We start from the raw sequence: 20,333 nt of genomic DNA on the forward strand, positions 1-20,333 counted from the left end.
TAGCTTTAGTTTTTAGTTAAAATAAGTTAAAATAAGCTAAATTATTTAATACACCTAAAACCACGTTTGGTGTGATGATATGCTAACACAGCGAGAGCTGTGAAAATAATCATCTAACTTCATCTCCTTAGCAAAAATTAAAATATCCTTCATGTCAAATAATTCAATCACTTACATAACTTTTCCTGTGCTTCTTCTTCGAATCTGGATGCCAAAAGGATTTTCCTTGATTTCAACATCATAAAGCCTATTTTCATAAGTACTTGTTGGTGTAGTTGGAATGTTTAATGGTACTGGAACTTCATATCTCTTATTTTGGGGATCATAAATCTATTACAGAGAAATAATGAAAACAGGTATGTTTAGCTCTTATTGCTGATATTTTAGGTACATATCATTAAGTAATTTAAATAATGGTTCAACCAAAAATATTTAGAATTCTTATTTACATAATTCATAATTCTGTATTCATGACCCATATATCTACATAGAATTCTATAGACATACACAGATATGTAATGGAATCAAACTATGTACTGCATTTTACCTGTTCTAATGTTTTGTAATTCATTTTCCCATACAATGATAAATCTTCAAAAACAGAATTTTTAGAGCTAAATAGTCTCATATGGATACACTAAATTATTTACCACCTCATGGTTAGACAGAGTTGTTTCAATATTTTGAAACATGAATAATCTTACAATGAATGTTAATGCTAACTTTATATTTATTTATGTCTTTATTTCCTTAGTACATGGCTTACAAGTGATAGTATTAGGTCAGAGTATACTAACATTTGTAGAACCCTTGGTATCTACTGGTAAACTGTTTCCCAGATTTAGTGTAATAATTAACATGCTCACCAAAATATGTAATTTACGTTAAACTAAAAAGCTTTTATGTCTTAAATTGTCATTTATTTATTTGCTGATGAGAATAAACCTTCTTCTACATGATTATTCAACATTTAGCTTTCCCATTCTTTGTATTTGCCTTTTATTCCATTTTATCTTATTTTTTTGGCCATGCCCATGGCATGTGGAAGTTTCTGGGCCAGGGATTCAACCCATACCACAACAGCAACTCAAGCCTCTGCAGTGATAACACTGGATCCTTAACCAACTGTGCCACTAGAGAACTCCAGTTCCTTTTAGTTTTAATGAGTGTATATATTTTAATATTTAATTCCAAATTTTATTCTGTTAAATATCTGTTTATGAGGTCTTAATGTTTTTCTTGATTGTATGAGTTAAAATTGCTTTCCATTTGTCATGTATGTGTCATATTCATGGATTTTTTGTTTGCCTTCTAATTGTTTATAGTATATACTGATATTAAAGCATTTTACGTTTTTATGTAACACAATATATAGATTTTTACGGGATTTATGACCTTGTACTTGTTTGAAAGGTCTTTACAAGGCAGATACAAGAAATATATACAGCCATTTTTTTTTCTGGACTTACATTTGATTTATTTAATATATATTTATTGAAAAAACATTATATATATACAGAATGTCTCCTATGCTTTTTTGTTTTTTTTTGCTTTTTAGGGCTGTACCTGTGGCATATGGAAGTTTCCAGGCTGGGGTCAAATCAGAGCTGCAGCTGCTGGCTTATGCCACAGCCACAGCAACGCCAGATCCGAGCCGTGTCTGGGACTTACACCACAGCTCACGGCAATGCAGAATCTCTGACCCACTGAGTGAGGCCAGGGATCGAACCTGCATCCTCATGGATACTAGTAGGGTTTGTTTCTGCCGTGTCACAACAGGCTCTCCTGTGATGCTTTATATTAAACATACCTTAAACTGCAGCATATAATCTTTGTGATATTTCACCTCCACACGAAGAGTTGGGATGGGATCAGAAGGTAGCTTTATTCGGGTACTTGCAGTATTCAGCTGGAGGTCAGCTGTTACACCCAGTGATGAGTACTGAGTTGACTGGACTAAATAAGAGTTGTCTTCTTTAGGAAAGAAACACTCAGGTGCTTTGGATTCCAAATGAGACTAAAAACACAATACATGTTCATTGTCAGAAATTGTAAGCACTATAATATTCAACTCAAAAAAAATAAGATAGACATGTTTAATCCCATATTGTATGATTTACAAATGTATTGCTTAATATAAAATGAAAAATGCAGTCATATACAAAATATCTATTATGCAACATGACACACTATATACTAAAAGGTTTAGAATATTTATATATTTTAAATCATAGACCAGTAGAGCAGAATAATCAAATGTCCTGTTTTTCAGTTCAGAATATAGAATGACTGTATTATCTCTGAAAATAGTTAAGTGTATTACTGATAAATTTTGATCCCAAGCTTGTTACACTTCATATTGATTACTGCTTTTATGTGTGTGTAAAATGGATCTACAACAACCCTCAGAAGGGTTATGAATTTAAAGTTCTTTTCTTTTACTTATAATCAAACTATATTACTCCTTATTTCATAATTGGACTTTCTACTGGTTAGTTACATCCTGACCAGTATTTGAAATAGGAACTGCAGCCGAAGATCAGAGCTAACTGGTTTGTATAGGAGCGGAAGCTAGGACTTCAGAAAAGAAGGAAACAGCATGGCATTGATTGTTATTTGCTTTACCACAATACCTTCTTCCATCTTTCTTATTTGTTAAATTAATATATAGTTGGGAGAAGCAAGGTGCCCATCTCATTTCCCAGTCTCTTTGGAGGAAGTTGTATATGACACCCCCCCAAACCTCCTTAAAAGAAAAGGGTATATGCTGATTAAATTAGGATATCCTAAACTCTTCCACCCCAGGCCTGGACTGCATATATAATGGCATAATAAAACAAATGTAAATAGGGGACATTGATGACATTTATATATCAGAATATTAGGCCTGAGATTCTTTTCTGTAAGAGAAAAATAAACCCTGTCTTGCTTAAACACATCAGATTAAAGATCTCTGATATTCAGCTTCAAGCAATCCTTAACTGATAGGAATACTTCAGTACTCATTCCGACTGCATGAGATTGAGTGTCAATGGAACGAGGAACATGATTGACTTTAGAAAACTGCAGAGTCTATATGTCTCCCTCATAGCTATCTTTCTGCCCAGTATCACTTTGCCTTTATCATCTTACATATTCTCATTTATTTTTCTTGGTAGTTTATTAGCTTTACCATTTTTTGTAGTTAGGATGAAACCAGTCTTGCTCTTTAATTTATGGAAACTCTATAACTTGCATCTAAATCAGCCTTTTTCATATATTCTCAATCCCTATGTCCCTGGCTTTCTTTGTTGTACTCAGCTACAAAACACTAGAAAAAACCCTATCCTATACATTCTTCATGCCTGCACTTACTTGGTAGTTGAATGTGGCTTGACAAATTCACACAATCATGCAGACTGCTCTCCCTCTACGTATCATGAAAGTTAGAGTGGGTCCAAAAGATGCACTCATACTCTCATACTATATTTATCTAGTTCAATCACCATCATACTGCCTTGGAAAACATTTTTCTTTCTTCTTCAAACACACACACAAATTCTCCTTCTTATCATCTAATGATTTTCCTTGTTATCTTGGTATGAAAAGGAAGGCAATCAAAAGAAAAATCAGAATAAAAACCACACCTACCCGCCCATATCTTTACCTCCTTTTATAAAATATGTACTGCCTGTGCTTCTAAGGTGAACCATTTAATTTGTGCACCCAATCTCATGCCTCCTTGCCAACAAAGACACTTCTGCAATTCTCAACTCTATCCTGCATCACTATTATTCCAGTCATTATAGATTATTCTCAGTGGCATAAACCAATTTTATTTCTCCCACCTTAAGAGAAAGCAACTGTCATTATCACTAATTTCTCCAACTATTGCTCTATTTTTTATGCTTTCCTTAGAGCAAAATGTAGAATGTTCACCATGTTATCTCCAACTTGTCTCTTCATTCTCACTCAAATCTCATTCTCACTCTGACCAGCTTTACTCTCAGTACTCCATATTTATTTCTTTGGTAATAGTTAACAAAGACTTCCATGCCATCAAATTCAAATGTCAGTTTCTGGGTTTTATCTTACTGATTTATAAGCATAATTTACATGGTTAATAATTTTCTCTGTCTTGAAATGCCTTGTTTACCTGGCTCCCAGGAATGAACATTTTCTTTGTTTTCAACCTAATTCTTTTTTAATTCATTTTCAATCTCTTTTCTGGCCTCTTATCATTTCCCTCAGTCTAAATGTTGGACAATTCAGGGTTTAGTTTTTGGACTCCTTCTTCTATTCAAACCCATTCCTTTGATGATGTCATCTCATCACATGGCTTTAAACATTGTATGTATGCTGCTATATATATATATATATATTTTTTTTTTTTTTTTTTGGCTTTTTCAGGCCTCACCTATGGCATATGGAAGTTCCGGGTTAGAGGTCGAATCAGAGCTACAGCTATTGGCCTACGCCACAGCCACAGCAATGCTGGATCCTTAACTCACTGCACGAGGCCAGGGATCAAATCCACAACCTCATGGATCCTAGTTGGGTTTGTTAACCACTGAGCCATGAAGGGAACTCCATGACTCTACATTTTATATCTTACGAATGACATAAAATTTTCAATTTCATAAGTTTACATCTCACAATTGGAAAATTGCTTATAGATCTATATTGAGCATCTCAGCCTTTATTTGTCCAAAACATGTTTGGTCTACACCCCCACAGTTTTGTCAATCTTTGTTATTATCATTATATCAACGTCCTCTTTTTTTAAGTTTAAACCAAAAACTTGAAGTCATTTTTACTCTTTTCTGATATTCCACATCCAAACAACACTTTCTGGCTTTATCTTAAAAACATGCACAAAAGTAAATCACTTACTACTAATTCTATCATAACCACTCTGGCTCAATCTACCAATATTTTACTTTGATCATGGCAATAGCCTCTTTCCTAGTCTCTCTGTCTTGGTGTTCTGTCTGTTCTCAACACAGAAGCCATATGACCCCATTAAGATGGAAATTTAACCTTCTCATTCTTTTGTTCAAAACTCTCCAGTAGCATTCTATCTCAGAGTAAAAATCATAGTCCTAAAATGGTCTAAGTGATTGATCTGCATTATCTGTTTCCATATGTCTATAATAGCATCTTCTGCTACTCTTTCCTCCTTATTCTGTTTCAGACACAATGGCCTCTTTGCTGTTTGTGGACTGACTATACCAGGTACATTCTCACTTCAGATGCACTTCAGATTAGAGTACTTTCTTTCTGGCATGTCATTCCTTCCTTTCTTTCATCTCCTTCAAAAAATGGTGTCATGTCAAAGAAAACTTCTGTGTACAATTATTAAAATTACACCACTAGCATTTCCACACACCTCCTTCTCTTTTCTGCTTTATTTTTCTTAATAATACTTATCTAACGTATATACCTAATACTTTTAAATTATCTGTTTTCCCACACCAAAATAAGCACTTTCAGGGGAGAGGGTTTTGTTTATTTTGTTCACCTTGAGCAGTTCCTAGAACATAGTAGTTCTCAAGTATTTGTTAACTGAATCAATGAGAAAACCGTCTGGTCTACAGAAACATAAATTTTATCTATACTCTAGATCATCATATTTTAATGGACTTCTAATGTTAAAGTGTCACTTATTTGACCTAAAAACCTATAAGAATTTGAGTACAAATAGTAATAGTAATGAGAAAAATAAAATTTTCAAATTTTATGACTAGAAATTATTAGAACTTTAGTATCCATCCTTTAGATTCATTTTGATAATGGAAGTAAGTGACCATGCACTGAATGCAATGAGGGATGCGTTTGGATTGGATGAAGATCTGCAATGTAAAGAGAAGATCTTGGAGACATACTGCTATGATACATTAGTATTTGGCTTTTATTGATTACAGAATCTTTTCTCCTCTTCACTTATTTTCTTCAATTGTTCCATAAACTTTCCTAATTATAAAGATTGTGCTGCTTTATCAAGCAATGGAGAGGAATGGAGACCACTTCTCTGGTGGCAGAGATTACATGAATTTCCTCATATAAGCACAGACATTTCTGGGAAGTCACTGGCAGATGTGTCTAGACTCTTCTTAGTGATACAATACATGCATTGAGTTTCTTGGTCATATGAAATAAATGCCTTTTTGTTGTTGTTGACGAAACCCAAAAGCCCAAAGTTTAAACAATAAGCATAACAAAAGGGGACTCTTTCCATATCCCTTTCTGTAAAAATTTCTGCCATCAATGACCTCATTGTTCTTGAAAGAATGGCCAAAATTATTGACAGAAATTGTCACCCCTTAGTGGAACAGATATAACCCATCAATCAATTTCAGAAGTTTTAATAACTTGAGACAATGCTTTTGAAAGATTGCCCCCTACTGGTATAACACCTTGCTCAATTAAGCTAGTTAACCACAACCAACATCTAAGAGTGCAACAAATAGAGTACTATTTTATTAAATAAAATTACACTATTCAAAGAGCCTGGAAAGCAACTTACACATCGATTTAGTCTGACATTTACAAAGCTACGTCTTTGGAGAATTAATTAAGATAAACATAAATTTTCTGTTAGAAGTCCTAATTTCAAATTCCAAATCCTCCTCTAGATGAATTTAACTTCTATGCTGTAGAATTATAATTATAATATGTAAAATTTACATTTATATACCTATATGAAAGCCATATCATGAATAATTAAAATTCTTATTACCTCTTGCCATAAGCAGCCACGTTCTTCACAGAGTTCTTTAGTTATTGTGTCTGTATCTGGATAACAAGTAAACTTTTCAGCGTCCAAGAAAGTTTGATCCCATTGAACAGTAAAGTTTCTTCCAAGGTTAAACTTGAGATTGTAAATTAGTAGATACTTTGAAGACAAAGAAAACATTAGAGAGTATGTCTCACCATTGGACAATTTAAAAAGACTTTACATTTATAAATGCAGCAACCCCACAGCAATTCTTCAAATAATTAATGATTTGAATACATAATAAAAGAAAAGGATAGAGAGGAGTAAACATATCTTACCACTGAAATAACTAGACTCTCAAGACAGGAAAACTTCAATTATAGAACACTAGTAAAAAAAAAATTATCTTTAAATCCAGACATGAGTTCAGTTCTAATTTCTGCCACTTAATGTTCATGAGTCTTTGGGAAAATTGTCTATTCTATTTTATCTTCAGTTTCCTACCCTTGTAAGTGGATATAATGACCCCTACTAAAGAGAGTTGTTATACAGAAAAAATAATATGTGAAATTGAAAACATGTAGCACAATGCCTGGAGCATACTAGTTAGGAAATAAATACTAGTTCCCTCAAAGAAGAAAAATGGAAGAAAAAGTTGACCATTGATTTATTTTAGGTTCCCGAATTAAATAATTTTTAATTATTTCCCTAATTTTATCCACTGCTAAACATATTTGAGGGGCAAGTTGGAGAGGAGATAATATGGCACTATGCAAAAAGAAAAAAAATGAGAATATAGTGTTTAAAATATATGTATACATATGCATATATACATACATTCTAATATACAATCATTTCCATTGTTAGAATATTGCACATTTTTGTTTAGTTGTTTATAATATGGGCAAAATTTATCCCATTTTCATCTGTATAGCTTATTTATTTTATATTTAACTTACATTCATAACTCTAATTCATGAATAAAAATTCATATAAGGATCAGTCCAAGCACAGCAGAATTAGAAAGATTTATCTTCAAGTGTCTTTGTAAATTTTTTTTTTTTTTTTTTTGCTTCTTAGGGCTGCACCTGCAGCACATGGGAGCTCGCAAGCTAGGGGTTGAATCAGAGTTACAGCTGCTGGCCTATGCCACAGCCACAGCATAGGATCCCTGGCCCACTAAGCTAGGTCAGCGATCGAACCGCATCCTCATGGATACTAGTAGGATTAGTTTCTACTGCGCCACAGTGGGAATTTCCATATATCTTTACGTAGGCATAAAAATAGAAACAGATACAAACTGGGATTGTAAAAACCAAATAAAATGATTTTGTATTTGCCCTCTTGATAATCTTTGTTAGAGTCATAAAGTTCTCAGTAAGCCTGTATTAATTAATTTATATTGATTTGTTCTTATATTCCTAGCAATATATACATTATAGTTTATTCACTAAATAAAAAATAAAATATATGGCTATAGAAATTCCTAAGTGAAAAATTCTGGGCCAGAAGACTTAGGAACTAGATAAAAATACTCTAAGAAAATGTTCTATATCCCAGTTTAGAATTTAAGCTGACATTGCTAATAATTAAGATTATAGGAATGGTAAGTAAATGTCAATAAAAATCACTTCCATGTTTTAAATTTTTTTTTGTCTAACATTTAAAATATATTAATTTTGGAGTTCCCATCACAGCGCAGTGGTTAATGAATCTGACTAGGAGCCATGGGGTTTCGGGTTCGATCCCTGGCCTTGCTAAGCAGGTTAAGGATCTGGCGTTGCTGTGAGCTGTGGTGTAGGTCTCAGACACGGCTCTGATCCCGCGTTGCTGTGGCTCTGGAGTAGGCCTGCGGCTACAGCTCTGGTTAGACCCCTCGCCTGGGAACCTCCATATGCCATGGGAGTGGTTCAAGAAAAGGAATAAAGACAAAAAAAAAAAAATATATATATATATATATATATATATATATAACATTAATTTATTACCTGAGGTAACATTATGATTAAATATTACATTTTATTTATGAGGAAGCTGAGATAATGAAAGATTAATTTATTACATTTAAATGCACAGACTGTAGGGCTGGAATTTGAGCCCAAGTGTGTCTTTCCCTTTCCTCTCTAGTATACCTATTAAATGAGGAAAAACTTATAGGATAAGAAAGGGACTATTACCAGGGAAGAATAGAAACACAAATTAAAAAAAAAAAATCTTCATCCTCAAGATATATTGAGGATAAAGAAAATTCATGAAAAGAGAAGTAGGGAGAATAATTGAAGGGATGGATTAAATTAATATATAAATGAGAAGCTAAAACATTTAGATTATTTATCATATGCAAGTTAAGTTAGAGTTCAGGGTAGAGAATGGTATGAAAAAAAATATTAGGAAGCCATATAGAAGTGATGGCCAAGATAAAATAAAATAGAGAGGGAGTAGTACGGATCCCCCCTAAGGTTGATATCTCAATATCTCAATAAATTGAAATGACCTAAAATGTAATATTGCCAGCAAAAGGAAAAAAAAAAACAAAAACTAGCCCAAACAGTTATATAAAGTTAAATATGAGTGTATGTAACAACTAAAATACTTTAAAAGATTGTATCTACCTGGTTGGAAGCATCATAAGTGAAATTGTAGTGAGCACTCATTGGTTGATCACCTTCCACCACTGAAACTTCTGTAACCGCGTCTATCAACCCAAGGATTTTTATAGTCTCAAATGCTAAAGTGGTTCCTTCTTGGTATGATGAATGTGTGCACATAATATCTAATTTGTTCTGGAAAAAAGTATATAATATTATATAACAAGTAGAAGATAATTGGATACAAATCTTAAATAACAATAAGTATATTTACATTAATTAAATATTATAGGTCTAAAATATACAAGTTATAATGTATTTGCTAAATAAAAAATAATTAACTAATACATATTTTAATGAAAATTGCTAAGTGAAAATCTCTAGGCCAGAGGATAGGAGTTAAGACAAAATTCTAAGACAGTATTCTGCATGTCAAATAATTTATAATTAATTCATACTGATATTATTAATAATTTAGTATTATTCAGTATTTAGTGTTTAATACAGCATTATTTAGTATTTAAATAGAAAAGAAGCAATCATCTACCTCCACCCTCCAACAGCTCTCCACATCTAAATACCTTAAATAAGTACACTTATTAGTAACTCTTTAAAATTATTTTGGTATATATGCCATAACATTTACTTTCAGGGATACATTATGCATGATGCAAATCATGTAGATCCTTTCTCATTCTAGTCCTAATGCTGGTGACAAATAACTTTGGCAAAAAAAGAATATATGAAGAAATCCAACATCTACAAAAAGCATTGCTACTACTTATTCAATATTTAACTTTGTGCATAGCTTTTTCATTTACACCCAAATCCATGACAGTTACTGCTGTTATTGATATATTAAAACATTTTCAAATACGTTGAGATTATTTTCTCAGAACATATTCCTTAAAATAGACACGGTGCTATAAGTTAGATTTCTCTGAATCAATTTCATGAAAATCATCTATTTTATTAAAATATAAAAATTAAGGTAATTCATAATTTAATAATTTAAATTTAACAGTTTATTTCATTTCTTTTCACTGATTTCTGTGGAGAAATGAAACATCTTTCCAAGAAAAGACATAAAACAGACATTAACAAGTATATATAGCTATGTGCCCAAGGAGAATGCTTACATTAGAAACTGAAAATGTATAGAAAATGTAGCTGCCATTTTGTATGGTATCTGAAATGGGAAAAAAATAAAATTATCAGGTCAAAATGTAAGTTAAATTCTGTTTTATTTTTACAGTTATACAACACAAAATTTCAAAAAATAGATATTGTTTATTAATGAAGCAAATGAAACAGATTGTTCTTTAAATTATTGTTCTTAATTATTTTTAAATGAAACAATTTTGGTAGTTTATTTTCCCAGAAATGAATCTTTTCCAGTTTCTTTTGAACTGCATCATTGAAGGTCATTACACGATATTGATTATTGTTCCCTGTGCTATATAGTAGGTCTTCGTTGTTTATCTTTTCATATATGGTATTGTATATCTGTTAATCTCAAATTCCCAATTTATCTCTCCTCTTCCTATATAATTAACTAAAGCTTTAATGCTCACTTTCTTTTACAGTATTAAAATTTTAGTTTTAACAACTATAATCATTTAAAAGAATTGAAACAATAAAATTTATACATCTATGAAGTTGTTAATTATTTTAATCTTAAATAATACTCTAATAAATAAAGATGTCCACACTTGTCAAAGACTTTTATAATAAATCAACAGACAAAACTAAATTAGGATATATAATTTAAATAACAATGTTAAATTTCATAGTAACCTAGAATCTTAACATAGAAAAAAAATTAAAAATTAAAACTTCTGACATATTTTAAATGGATGCAATTTTATAATAAAGGCAAAATTTCCCAACATCAAAAGGAACATATAAAAGCATATCACTTTGAAACTTACCTTTAGTTTCTCCATCATCCCAGAAAAAGTCTCCTTCTGCTGTGTTATATTCATCTAATGCAACTATAAGGCCTAGAGGATTCTTTCGGCTGTTAAGTAAGTTTGGGTGCAAATATAATTAAAAATAAATTTATAATAGTGAAATATCCTGTAAATAAATCCATTTCAACAGGAGTTCTGTATTCACATGAGAAGAATGATATTAAAAAAAATTCATGTCTATATTTAGTAATAATTTATCATTGCAAAAAATAATTTATGTAATTGGAAAATAAAAGGAAAAAACATAATAAATTTGACATAAAATTTCTTTATAGAAATTATTTCAAGTATCTTCTCTGCCCACAATGGCACAAAACTAGAAATCAACCACAGGCAAAGAAATGAGAAAAAACCTACTACATGGAGACTAAACAATATGCTACTAAAAAATCAATGGGTCAATGAGGAAATCAAGAAGGAAATTAAAAAATACCTCAAGACAAATGATAATGAAGACACAACCACTCCAAATCTATGGGATGCTGCAAAAGCAGTGCTCAGAGGGAAGTTAATAGGCCTTCCTCACAAAAGAAGAAAAATCTCAAATCAACAACCTAACCCACCACCTAAATGAATTAGAAAAAGTACAAACAAAACCTAAAGTCAACAGAAGGAAGGAAATCGTACAGATCAAAGGGGATATCAATAAAATAGAGATTCAAAAAACAATAGACAAAAGCAATCAAACAAAGAGCTAGTTCTTTGAAAAGGTAAACAAAAGTGACAAACCTCTAGCTAGACTCACCAAGAAGAGCAGAGAAAAAACCCAAATAAACAAAATAAGATATAAAAAAGAAGTCACAATGGATACTACAGAAATACAAAAAACCATGAGAGAATACTAACAATAATATGCCAATAAATTCGACAACTTAGAAGAAATAGACATCTTTCTAGAGACCTACAACTTGCCAAAACTGAATCAAGAAGAAATAGATCAACTAAACAGACTGATCACTAGAAATGAAATTGAATGTGTCATAAAAACACTCCCTACAAATAAAAGTTCAGGACCAGATGGCTTCACAGAAGAATCCTACCAAACATACAAAGAGGAAGTTATACCCATCCTCCTTAAACTTATTCAAAAAGTTGAAGAAGGAAAACTCCCAAAAACATTCTATGATGCCACCATCATCCTAATTCCAAAACCAGACAAAGATACCACCAAAAAAGAAGACTATAGGCCAATATCTCTAATGAATATAAACACAAAAATTCTCAACAAAATTTTAGCCAACCAAATTCAACAACATATAAAAAAGATTGTACACCATGACCAGGTGGGATTCATCCTAGGTGCACAAGGATGGTTTAACATATGCAAATCAATCAATGTCATACACCACATTAACAAAAGTCAAAAACCACATGATCATCTCAATAGATGCAGAAAAGCATTTGACAAAGTCCAACATCCCTTCATGATTAAAAAAAAACTCATACCAAAGTGGGTATAGAGGGAACATACCTTAACATAATCAAAGCCATTTATGACAAACCCACAGCAAATATAATACTCAATGGAGAAAAGGTGAAAGCCCTCCCACTAAAATCTGGAACAAGACAAGAATGCCCACTCTCACCACTGTTATTCAACAGAGCACTGGAAGTCCTAGACACCAAAATCAGCCACACAAAAGAAATAAAAGGCATCCAAATAGGAAGAGAAGAGGTAAAACTGTCACTGTATGCAGATGGCATGATACTATATATAGAAAACCCTAAGGATTCAACCCCAAAACTACTTGAACTGGTCAACAAGTTCAGCAAAGCAGCAGGATATAAGATTAACATTCAGAAAGCAGTCGCATTTCTGTATACTAATGATGAAACATCAGAAAAGGAATACAGAAATACAACACCTTTTAAAATTGCACCCCAAAAAATCGAACACCTGGAAATACATCTGACCAAGGTGGTATATGCTGAGAACTATAAAAGATTAATCAAGGAAATCAAATAAGATGTAAAGAAATGTAAAGATATACCATGCTCCTGGGTTGGAAAAATTAATAGTGTAAAAATGGCCATACTACCCAAAGCAACCTACAGATTCCTTGCAATCTTTATCAAATTACCCATGACATTTTTCACAAAACTACAACAAACAATCCAAAAATTTATATGGAACCACAAATGACCCAGAATTGCCAAAACAAAGCAGGAGGCATCTCTCTCCCAGACTCCAGGCAGTATTACAAAGCCACAGTCATCAAGACAGTGTGGTACTTGTACCAAAACAGACAGACAGACAATTGGAACAGAATAAAGAACCCAGAAATAAACCCAGACACCTATAGTCAGTTAATCTTTGACAAAGGTGGCAAGAATATAAAATGGGAAAAAGACAGTCTTTTCAGCAAGTATTGCTAGGAAACCTGGACAGCTGCATGCAAATCAATGAAACTAGAACACACCCTCACACCACGCACCAAAATAAACTCAAAATGGCTTATAGACTTAACTATAAGACAAGACACCATCAAACTCCTGGAAGAGAACATAGGCAAAACATTCTCTGACATCAACCTTATGAATTTTCTCAGGTCAGTCTCCCAAAGCAAAAGAAATAAAAGCAAAAATAAACCAATAGGACTTAATCAAACTGACCAGCTTTTGCACAGCAAAGGAAACCAAAAAGAAAACAAAAATACAACTTATAGAATGGGAGAAAATAGTTTCAAATGATGAAACTGACAAGCGCCTAATCTCTAAAATATACAAGCAACTTAAACAACTCAACAGCAAAAAAGCCGACAACCCAATTGAAAAATGGGCAAAGGACCTGAATAGACATTTCTCCAAGGAAGATATACAGATGGCCAACAAGCACATGAAAAAATGCTCACCATTCCTGATTATTAGAGAACTGCAAATCAAAACTACAATGAGATACCACCTCACACCAGTCAGAATGGCCATCATTAAGAAGTCCACAAATAACAAGTTGCTGGAGGGGGTGTAAAGAAAAGGGAACCCTCCTGCACTGGTGGTGGGAATGTAAGCTGGTACAACCATTATATAGAACAGTATGGGGGTATCTCAGAAACCTATACATAGAACTACCATATGACCCAGCAATCCCACTCTTGGGCATATATCCAGACAAAACTTTCCTTAATAAAGACACATACACCTTCATGTTCATTGCAGCACTATTCACAATAGCCAAGACATGGAATCAACCCAAATGTCCACTGATAGATGATTGGATTAGGAAAATGTGGTATATATACACAATGGAATGCTACTCAGCCATAAAAAAGAACAAAATAATGTCATTTGCAGCAATATGGATGGAACTAGAGACTCTCATTCTGAGTGAAGTTAAGTCGGAAAGAGAAAAACAAATACCATATGATATCACTTATATCTGGAATCTAATATATGGTACAAAGGAACCTTTCCACAGAAAAGAAAATCATGAACTTGGAGAAAAGATTTGTGTTTGCCAAGGGGGGAAGGGGAGGGACTGGGAGCTTGGGGTAAATAGGTGCAGAATGTTGCCTTTGGGATGGATTAGCAACAGGATCCTGCTGTGCAGCGCTGGGAACTCTGTCTAGTCACTTATGATGGAACATGTAATGTGAGAAAAAAGAATGTATACATGTAAGTGCAACAGGGTCACCATGCTATACAGTAGAAAAAAGCATATTTATAAGTAAATGACAAAAAAAATTAGGAGTTCCCATAGTGGCTCAGTGGTTAACGAATCCAACTAGGAACGATGAGGTTGTGGGTTCAATCGCTGGCCTTGCTCAGTAGGTTAAGGATCTGGCATTGCCGTGAGCTGTGGTGTAGGTTGCTGTCGCAGCTCTGATCCTGCATTGCTGGGTCTCTGGCACAGGCTGCTGGCTACAGCTCTGATTAGACCCCTAACCTGGGAACCTCCACATGCCGCAGGTGCAGCCCTAGAAAAGGCAAAAAGACAAAAAATAAATAAATAAATAAATAAATAAAATTTAAAAATAAATAAATGAAAAATAAAAAATTTAAAAAATAAAAAAATAAAATAAAATAAAATTTCTTGGTGGCCAAGGCACCATAAAAATTTAAACAGTATAATAATATTTAAATTCAAACAAGAAAATAATATATATTTTATGAATGCTCAATTCAACATATATTTGACACATACATTAACTAAATTATAGTGCATCAAGGTTACTAAATAATGAAGACCACTAGGTAATAAAATTTTATTTTTATTTATTTATTTATTTATTTTTTGTCTTTTGTTTTTTTTTGTTGTTGTTGTTGTTGCTATCTTTGGCCTTCCGGCATATGAGGTTCCAGGCTAGAGGTTGAATCGGAGCTGTAGCCACCGGCCTACGCCAGAGCCACAGCAACGCGGATCCGAGCCGCGTCTGCAACCTACACCACAGCTCACGGCAACGCCGGATCGTTAACCCACTGAGCAAGGGCAGGGACCGAACCCGCGACCTCATGGTTCCTAGTCGGATTCGTTAACCACTGCGCCACGACGGGAACTCCCTAAAATTTTAAATGCTAGGTGGAATCTCTAATAACCATAAAAATGAATTTAATTCTATCATGAGAATTGTAACATGATTAATAATTTTTTAAATTATATGCTACTGTAGGTTTTTAAACCTAAAATAATACCTATGAGGCTCTACAGTCCAGGTAACTGCTCTATACAGAATACATTCCTTCCAGCGTGCACTCATCAAAGTACATGTTTCTTTTTTCAATGCAGCTCTAGAGTATAACCATTTTTTTGAGAACATAGTCATGAAACAGTTATAATATTAATCAATTCTAGAAAACAAAAATAATAAAATCATGAACACACATTCATTCACTCATTAATTTATTTGTTCCCATAACAAATATTTTTAAAAGATGGGGAGAATTTTCTATAGTAGACTGATATTTGTTGGGGGACTGAACCAGTGAAAGGTCAAGATCCTGCCTTCATGGAGTTTATGATCTAGAGAAGTAAACACATTATGTATTTAAAAAGTAAAAATAGGAGTTCCCGTTGTGGCGCAGTGGTTAACGAATCTGACTAGGAACCATGAGGTTGCAGGTTCGATCCCTGGCCTTGCTCAGTGGGTTAAGGATCCCGTGTTGCTGTGAGCTGTGGTGTAGGTCACAGACACGGCTCATATCCCGCGTTACTGCGGCTCTGGTGGAGGCTGGTGGCTACAGCTCCTGTTAGACCCCTAGCCTGGGAACCTCCATATGCCGCGTGGGAGCGGCCCTAGAAGAGGCAAAATAAAAATAAATAAATAAAAATTAAAAAAAAAGTAAAAATATAATTCCACCTAAGTTATGAAGAAAACACAGCAGGGTAAGTAATAGAGGGTGATGTAGAATATGGGGAAATGTGGGGATTCAATAAGTCATACCCTGTCTGGGTAGACATTCATGTACCCAGAGTGAATGCTGCAAGGTGAAGCACCAGAATTTTCAAGTTTGTTCTTCATTTTCTAAATAGTTCTAAAATTTCTTCTTACTGAAGAAACTGTAAGAACTGTTTCTATCTTGTTCTTTACCTAAACAAATATCTACCTCATTTATTAACCGAAATCATTTTAGTTGAAATAAAAGCATTATGACATTTATGTATTGAAAATTCAAATATGTAACAACTTTAATCAATTATATAACTTAATTTTTCATTTTTTATTAAAAATAAGAAATTAACTTTATACCTATTTTTTAGAGAATGTCAGTACACTCTCAGCACAGGAAATAAATTTCTAATCTAATGATGTTCTTTTTTTAAATCAAGAAATTTATAGTAATGTACACAATTTGATTTTTCTTTTTATAATTATCATGGTTAAATTTAAGAATTCCTTACATGTGTCAAATATACTATGGTGAAAAGATAAATACTGATCTTTGATTCTTAATAAAAGTATGAAATATTAAAACTTTAATTATGTCCAGATTTCATTTAATGACTTTTCAACTTACCTGGCAGTTGTAGTTACAGCAGGTTGTTGGATGGGAATAATATACCCCCCTCTAAGATGTAATCCTATTTTATCTGCTGGAAGATACATATCAACACGTTGTTTTCTCCATGGCCTTTTTGCACCCTAATATTTGGAAGATAAAATTTTTTTAAATATTTCACAGATTTTAAACCCCGTTTTACAAGAATGACACATAGAATTTACACTTAGAAATAATTTTTGGAGTTCCTATTGTGGCTCTGCAGTAAGAACTGCAGCAGTATCCATGAGGATGTGGGTTTAATCCCTGGCCTTGTTCAGTAGGTTAAGGATCCAGCATTGCTGTGAGCTGTGGTGTAGGTAGCAGACATGGCTCACATCCCACATTATGGTGGTTGTGGTGTAGACCTGAAGCTGCAGCTCTGATTCAACCCCTAGCCTGGGAGCCTCCATATGCTGCAGGTGCAACCCTTAAAAAAAAAAAAGAAAAGAAAAGAAAAGAAATAATTCTTATTATGACCAATTCATCTTAATGAATATTAACATGTTTTCCAACTTTTTAAGAAAACTTTATTTTTCAGTTTACTGATCAAATCACAGGATTTGTTTACTTTCTCCAAAAAACAAAAGAGAACTCCATGTCCTTTCTACAATAATTAACAATATTCCTAATTAGTCCTAAGTTTTATTCCTTGTTTTAAAGTTAATCATGTCCTTAGAAAGGATTTTTAAAATACCATTATTTCTTATAAAAATAAAGGGTTTGCTTAGCAAATACAAGTGTTATGCAATATACTTCACTTTAAAGTAAGTAGTTTTTAAAATGTCTTGGTCAATTAAAAAATAGATTGTGTGTATTCATCCTGTTACATCACCTTTTCAAGGTTGAAATCAAAATCTTTCTCAAGCATTTCAAGATACCATACTCAATTCTTCTGACTACAAGATAAATATGTAAAATAGGAAAACTATTAAAATGAGTTACCATTCCTTCTTAAAGTGACTCTTGATCTTTTATTTCCACAATTTAAAATGGATAAATCTTTACACCAAGAATAAAACATCAAATGTACAATGAAACTTATACTTGCTCAAGTGCAACAAAATGTATACTTACACAGACTTTCACACATTTTTAAAATTTGGAATTATTACTCTTTATAATAATAACAGAAAAACTGAAAATAGGTACACTATGCATTTGGAGTTCAGTTTCCATGTATAAATGTTAGACAGTATAATACCTATGAGTTTATTATTATATTAAAGTTACTCACAGTTTCATAGTCATACCAAGTAGCATTAGGGATATATGCACTCACTGTACTTGCTCCCTAAAATAAAGCAAGATAATTTACATATATATGTATATATATTTTTTACTTCAACACTTAGCAGAAGAGAATCATATCAAATATTAAGTAGAATTTTCAGAGTGAAGTGAAAAAGAAAACTTCCTTCATATTTTTACATGCCAATATTTCCTTGAAATAATAATCAAAAGGCTATTTTACTAGTTTTAGATAACATCATAATGTTAAATATTCCAACAGCAAAGATGAAATGAATGGCAACTGAAGTAATTGATGAATGAATTCATATTGTTATAATCTTATGGTAGTTGAGTGTATGAACACATTCATTTCTCTTTATTCCTATGGCATATAGAATTTTAAGTAATAGGTAAAAAACAAATATTTCATTCCATTATTTTCTCAATATTTTCATATAATCCACTGATTTTCAAGTTCTCCTTTATTTACAACATAGCAAATTTCAATGTCTATGTCCATTTGAGTGAGAGTTCCTTATAATTACTAAGATTTAATTTCATAGGCAAAGCTTTCTTTTTCATAATAATACTAATTTTATATAATTTTCTTCTCCCCAGTTACATACTATACTTTTGAAAAGCAAAAATCTACTTAATATATTTCTAATTTTTCAAAATTTCTTCTACATTGTAGAATTTAATTTGACATTTATCAAATTGAAACCGTCTATTGCGTGACATCCAGTTCCCAGATGTTTTGTCATTTAGTGTGGATTTGGTTATACAAAATTATCTTTAAGCAATAAGCGTATTAAAATTGTAATAAATCCTACCTGTTTCAAGACAGGGGTAATAAGTAATGAGGGGCCCCATAAGAACTGAGTGTCTTCAATCCAGCTATTAGTATCCTCATAAAACCTAAGAATAATGACAATGTTTACATTACAAAGACAAAAAATAAGTTTATCCAAATTCTTCATTTGGTTTATATTTTAAGGTTCCCCCGGGAATAATTATTAGTTTTAATTTTACTTATTTGATATGTTATTTTGAATCTATAGTTCTTATGCCCTTATAGTTCATCTGACACTCAAACAAAGGAAGGAAGGGAGACATCGATGAAAGGAGAGACAGAGGGAGAGAGGAAATTAGTTCATTTGGAATAAAAAAAAATCTATTATACAGGATAAAGTACCTTTTAATCTGTAATAAACAACTATTCTGTTTAACTCATTTTCTCCTGTTAGGTTCATCAAGTGCCAGAAATCTTTCATATTCTATTTTTTTCCCCTTAAACTTTTTCTTTATAAACTCCCATTTTGACTTAGATTTGAAAGGATTTTTTTTTAAATTGTTATTTCCCCAATACAATTTTTTTCTACTGTACAGCACAGTGACCTAGTTACACACAACATGTATACATTCTATTTTCTCATATTATCATGCTCCATCATAAGTGACTAGATATACACAATGGAATACTACTCAGCCACAAAAAAGAACAAAATAATGCCATTTGCCGCAACATGGATGGAACTAGAAACTCTCATCCTGAGTGAAGTAAGTCAGAAAGAGAAAGACAAATACCATATGATATCACTTATATATGAAAGGATCTTTAATCACTTCTTAAGCAAAGGCCCTGCTTTGGTCAAAATATAAAAAGACAAGAATTATTCATTGTTTTGTAACTATACTATATTTGATCTATATTCAGATGACTTTCACCATATACATGATTATGCTTTTAATAATTCTATATTTAATCTTACTGATATAATTTTTTCTAATGTATTCTATATATATTTGTCCTTTTGAGTTCTATACTAGTCTCATATTTCTAGATTAATCTTGTCCAATTCACCAAAC

General features: G+C 32.5%; 1 protein-coding gene across 4 annotated transcripts in view; it reads right to left on the reverse strand.

Moving 5' to 3' along the window:
- SI (sucrase-isomaltase) overlaps positions 1 to 20,333 on the reverse strand; it is an 83,278-nt gene that overhangs the window by 33,274 nt on the left and 29,671 nt on the right. For all 4 annotated transcript variants that reach the window (XM_021069748.1, XM_021069749.1, XM_021069751.1 and 1 more), the window contains 9 exons: positions 19,298 to 19,382; positions 18,469 to 18,525; positions 17,211 to 17,335; positions 11,217 to 11,305; positions 10,425 to 10,474; positions 9,310 to 9,480; positions 6,719 to 6,874; positions 1,811 to 2,017; positions 176 to 330 (listed from right to left, as the gene is read on the reverse strand). In XM_021069748.1, coding sequence (XP_020925407.1) covers positions 176 to 330; positions 1,811 to 2,017; positions 6,719 to 6,874; positions 9,310 to 9,480; positions 10,425 to 10,474; positions 11,217 to 11,305; positions 17,211 to 17,335; positions 18,469 to 18,525; positions 19,298 to 19,382 — 1,095 coding nt within the window. The remainder of the gene's footprint in view (positions 1 to 175; positions 331 to 1,810; positions 2,018 to 6,718; positions 6,875 to 9,309; positions 9,481 to 10,424; positions 10,475 to 11,216; positions 11,306 to 17,210; positions 17,336 to 18,468; positions 18,526 to 19,297; positions 19,383 to 20,333) is intronic.

Source organism: Sus scrofa, chromosome 13 (assembly GCF_000003025.6).
Source record: "Sus scrofa isolate TJ Tabasco breed Duroc chromosome 13, Sscrofa11.1, whole genome shotgun sequence".
NCBI lineage: Eukaryota > Metazoa > Chordata > Mammalia > Artiodactyla > Suidae > Sus > Sus scrofa.